Source organism: Olea europaea, chromosome 21 (assembly GCF_002742605.1).
Source record: "Olea europaea var. sylvestris chromosome 21, O_europaea_v1, whole genome shotgun sequence".
NCBI classification, from domain to species: Eukaryota; Viridiplantae; Streptophyta; class Magnoliopsida; order Lamiales; family Oleaceae; genus Olea; species Olea europaea.
The window spans coordinates 7,372,756-7,377,873 of NC_036257.1; the positions used below are offsets into that span (position 1 = coordinate 7,372,756).

At 36.9% G+C, this 5,118-nt stretch overlaps 1 protein-coding gene across 1 annotated transcript; it reads right to left on the reverse strand.

The window, feature by feature from the left end:
• Positions 1-670: 670 nt before the first annotated feature.
• On the reverse strand, positions 671-4,659 carry LOC111370061 (sodium/calcium exchanger NCL-like). Its single transcript, XM_022991771.1, has 10 exons — positions 4,573-4,659; positions 4,172-4,199; positions 3,420-3,875; positions 3,063-3,248; positions 2,771-2,952; positions 2,545-2,684; positions 2,200-2,461; positions 1,915-2,057; positions 1,182-1,815; positions 671-1,070 (listed from the first exon to the last, which is right to left on the reverse strand). Exons 1-10 carry the CDS (start codon positions 4,657-4,659, stop codon positions 822-824), a joined length of 2,367 nt encoding a protein of 788 aa, XP_022847539.1. The 3' UTR covers positions 671-821.
• Positions 4,660-5,118: the final 459 nt, after the last annotated feature.

The following is a 5,118-nucleotide window of genomic DNA, read 5'->3' on the forward strand; positions in this document are numbered from 1 at the left end:
TTAGTAATAATGGGGTGCTTCACTATTCCTTGATGGGCCAAAACAAAAAGGAAACCCACCAAATGGACTTGGACCATTATCGTTTTCGGGTTGATAAAAACGTGCCTTAGTGAAATGCGATTTTATGCCTCTTATGGGAGGGGATCTGCCGTCAACGTGGCTTAATCCCAACCCTTGGATGTGGTAGTTGACTGATCAGATATTTATCTTGATTTTGACTCTCATTCTGGATCCTTCGATCATTCTGTCCTTTCGCCTCTTCCATCTTCTCTGAGTAAGAGACTAGGGTTTCGGTTTTTTACTTTGAATACTGAAAATGTTCTTCGTGATCTTCTCAATCTGTATACTTTGTGATATTTTAGATTGTTGTGTACGATCTGTGAGTGATTGAGAGTCTTGTAGTTAGTTTTTAAAGGAGGCGAAAGGAATATCGAAGAAACTTGGTTCCTTCGTACATCTGTACTAATTCTTGGTGATTTTCTTAGGGAAATCTTGAGCTATATCTCCCTTTGGGGATGCTCAACGGGTGACTAAGCGAAAGCTGAACATGCTCTCTTTTGAGGGCAAAAACATATCGTTGTGTTTGATTTCTTTTCTGAAACTTTATTTCTGTTTTGAATAGCTCGCGATCTTACAAACACTTATGGTGTTTTGACGTAACAAATTGTAATTGAATCAAAGACATTGAATTTCTCCAAATTGAGAAATTCATTCTTGTGTTCCTTTGTCATTTTTTTTTCACCTTACAATAGTAATAGAGGCTTGCCAATGAACATGTTTATTTTGACGGAGAGGGAAGAAACCCAAATAAAGTAAGTGGGTTAATTCCAATGCAAAACAAATTGAGCATAATAAAGCAAACCGAAGGAGAATGGATAGAGGAAAAACACTAATAAGCAAGTCCAAAGAGGATAAGTTGTGCACGAGTATGCCAGAATCCCTACTATTGCGCAAACGACCAAAACTGTTAGAACTTCAGCTGAATAATTCCAGGTCAAATCCTTCGCATACACAATTGCTAACAGTGTTGTCAAATTTGAGATGTTACTCATTACAACTCCACCATAAATCTGCAAGTCAAATCAATCAAATAAGTGATCGAGCACGCATGAGGGGCGTGTTGAAAACTAAATTTAAATAAATAAATGTGATGGGCTTGTTCAATGGAGATGAAGACATACCTCGGAAAATGTTAAAGAAACAGCCCTTTCACTCTTGTGACTGGCCGTTGAGATTGCTGCTATTGCCGCTCGTGCATTCATGGCTAACGGCACTATCACAAACGAGATGCCGAAAGAAGGTACATTCATGGAATTCGATAACTGTAGGATACTGACAATGAGAGGTCCTCCTGTGCAGGTCAATATAACAATACCCAGCAACACTTGTAATACAGATTTGATAATAGTCCATACTAATGACTTTCCATGTACAATTTTTTTCTCCACAATCTGCATTTCAAAGGTTAAAAAAGGAAAGACATGATTTTGTAATTGGAAAAAGGGAACCGCCTGAAGAATAAAAGTTTCATGGATAGGATCTGTAATACTTACCTTGTCATATTCATCAATAATGTTTGCCTTGTCCGAGGAATTAGCAGCATGGATGGCTTTATCAACCCATTTTTTTAGTCCATCGACGAATTCTGGTTCATTAATTGTGTTATTGCCATCTTTATCAAAGTCGTTAAACAACTCCTTTACGACATCCTCATAATTCGGCTGAAATTCTCCGAATTTGACTGTACGGATTAATTGCTCTAGTTCAGGTTTTGATAGCACGTTGTTATTGTCCAAGTCAAATTGCTTGAATATACTGCCAGAAAAGTAAGATTGTGAGGAAATACTGCCAGCATAGAAATTACGTAAGACGAACAAAAGAACACACAAACAGGTAAAGTAAGAAATTATTTACTTCTTTATTCCATCTATATTCGGGTTTCCATCCTCTGTCATGAGTGATTCTGCTTGAAGTAATCTGGTTTCAGCATGCATTAAAATTTTCGACATTACTCTATCAATCTCCTCTGGATTATTTTCATTCTTCTGACTAATGAGCTGGAAGGTCCGCACAACAACTCAAATCAATAAATATAAAAGATTCAATTTGCTAAAAATATATAAATTTATTCATGACAAATAGAGAATGTTTCTTGTGTTAGCACCAAGAAATATAAAATTGCAATGAAGAGGTTCTTGCCTCGCGAGTAATCTCTCTTGAAAATGAATTGCCACTTTTGGTCAACCGTTTGGTTTCAGTTATCCATTTTGTGCAACCATTGACGAATTCTTGATAGTTGATTTTCTCATCATGGTTAGAATCAAATACTTTCATCACTTCAGTAACAGCAAATTGTTTGTCAACATTCACTTCCCCTGTCTTGATCATTTCAAGCATCAACCTTTCCATTTCTCCCTTCGTAATAGATTTGTTTGCATCTTTATCTGTTTCAGAAAATAAACTGCAAAATCCAGTACATAGAATTAGCATTGAATTTGATAAACATATAGAACTAATTCACAAATAATATTTTTCAAAAGTTACTTTCTGATGACAGGAAGGTTGAGTTTTCCATCTTCATCGATGAGCTCTCCATGTTGTTGCATGTGCTGCAGAAAACCTGTTCTTAGTAGCTCATACTTTGAATAGTCTAAGCTTCTTTGATGAATCCAAGGATTCATAACCTGAAAAATGAATTAGAAAATTAAAAATATTATTTAATTATATATCAAACCAGGCAAACAGGTTAGCAATGTATCAATTGTGCCACCTGGTAGGCAAAATATAACAGCAGCGATGCGGATGATACAATGAGTGCTATCAAAATAACTACGTGGCTTCCAAACATTGTTTTGAAGATATCGGCTAGTTGCACTATAATGTAAGGAATCAAAGACAGAAGCATAATCCCAGCTGTATAACGAGTCTCTTTGTCGATTTTAACACCGGTATCTACAGTTAATAAAGAATCGTCAGCTCTTATACACAAATATAAAGCTCAAATGACTTATGCGAAAGAGTTAGACCCTTTAAATCGGAGACTACTTCTTTCGCTAGCAAACAAGTTGACGTAGTTGAAGCTTCTTCAGTATGACCAGATATCGACTCCTTTTGCGACTTTCTCCTGCCAAAAATTAAGCATATACCCCACTGCAGCGTAAGAGTAAAGACAGTGATTCCAGCATAAATACCAACTCCAAGTGACACTGTAGATTGAGCATCGTCTTTGCTACTGAGAATTCCAGATACTGCAAGTGGGGAAAAAACGTACTTTGTTCAAAGGCATGAATATAAAAAAACATCCAAAAAATTAATATTCCTATCATTTTTAACCACAGTCTCAATACGAACATTGAAATTGTTGCCAAAGAGTTAATGAACAAGAAAGGTGAAACAAGTGATCAGGAAGTGAACTATACCAATCATCATCAACATTGCTGGTAATCCCACCAGGAATCGGAAAATAATGCCCACAGTTCTGCCAGTACCAAGAATATTAAATAGGAACTTTGTCCCTGTGCTCAGCTGTTTTTCTCCAAAACTAAGTAGACCTTGATAGATCACTATTTCAAAAATGTAGCCTCCGGCATTTTCTGCACAGGGTAGGAAGCCATATTGGTGCTGGCAAGTCTTTGCAGAGGCAATAGAAACATTTGCACTATGAAAAGAAGATTGCTTGTCAAGATGATCAATTCCATCTGAAATCAAATCATCGGAAGAATTGAGTCTTAGCATTCGACATTGAACAAAGCTGATAAAAAATATAAGCACAATAAAGCGCAATCCTAGGACAGCCATTGTTGGAGAATCGGGGAATGAAAAAACCCAACCTATTGAAATATAAGGAGGAGAATGGGAAACTTGAATAGAAAAGTCTGCACCAGCAGAATAATTAATTTGAAACTTATATTAATGTTAATAACACGCGAGTGCACAAAGCCATGGCCTTTTTATGAAATCAAACCTTTCAACAATATAAAAGTTGCAAATTGTAATAAATAATTATGCAATCATATGGCTGCTTTCTATTTTCTATTCAAGAAAATGCAAGTTTAGTTTGATTAATGTCTATCTTGTAGAGTCGCTATTGCCGGCCAGGCTGATGCTTACTGCATGACATTATGCGAGTAATATTTAATAACGTACTTAAAATATTTCTTTTATAAGATACATTTGAATACACTTCCATATGGTGGAGACTGTAAGAAACCAAAGAAAGAGACAGGAAATTGTACTCCCAGCATGTTGAAATTTTTCGGGTAATTCCATTTGTATATTAGAGTTGTACACTCTAGTATACAGCCGTCCCCCATGCAAGGGGTTGTACACTAGAGTGTTGCAGCTTCCAAATTTTCAAGTCTGAGTAGCTCAAAAGGTGAAATGCACGGACTAGATGTCAAGGCTGACGGCCTACATGGGCTGTGCAGGCATGTATTTGAAAGAAAGGACACAAAAAATTATGCAAGAGATAAAGTCAATTAGAATGACGGTAAAGGAAGGCTTTGTCTGTTGTCTCAGCCCTGCCCAAATCGGGATATGCAGACCAGTGTCGTCACCTGGGCCGGCTTACACCTGTATTCCTACCACTAGCGGATCCAGGGTGACAGATGAGCACGGGCGATGAGAGATGAGCACAAGTGGCCACTTTGAGAGTGACATTCTAACGGTTGCTCAATATAAGGAGAAAAAAATTTCAAAGGAGCGAGCATGGACGGCAACTAGTGCTTGCTAGTGATTCGTACCACAAGCTGCCCTTGCTGTGCATCTTTTTCGTTTATTTAATAATAATGTTATTTATGCAGATTCATGACAATGATAATATTCATTGACATGCAACCATGGAAAACTAGTATAAACCTTAAAATTTTCAAAAACAATAACTTCATTCAGCTGCATCTATCCTGGGTCCCCTCTGTCCTTTTTTTTATTCCTCAAATAATAAATTATTATTTTTTGTTCAGAAGAAAATTATACAATTCCCTTTTAAAATGTGTTTTCAAAAACAAGCAACACGTTTTTTAGGAAGTGGGAAAACGATTTTTTTAATGGCTGTCAACGTGGCACACGTCCATTGGCTTATTTGCCTTCACCAGGATCTGTGTTAGTTACCTCTAATCC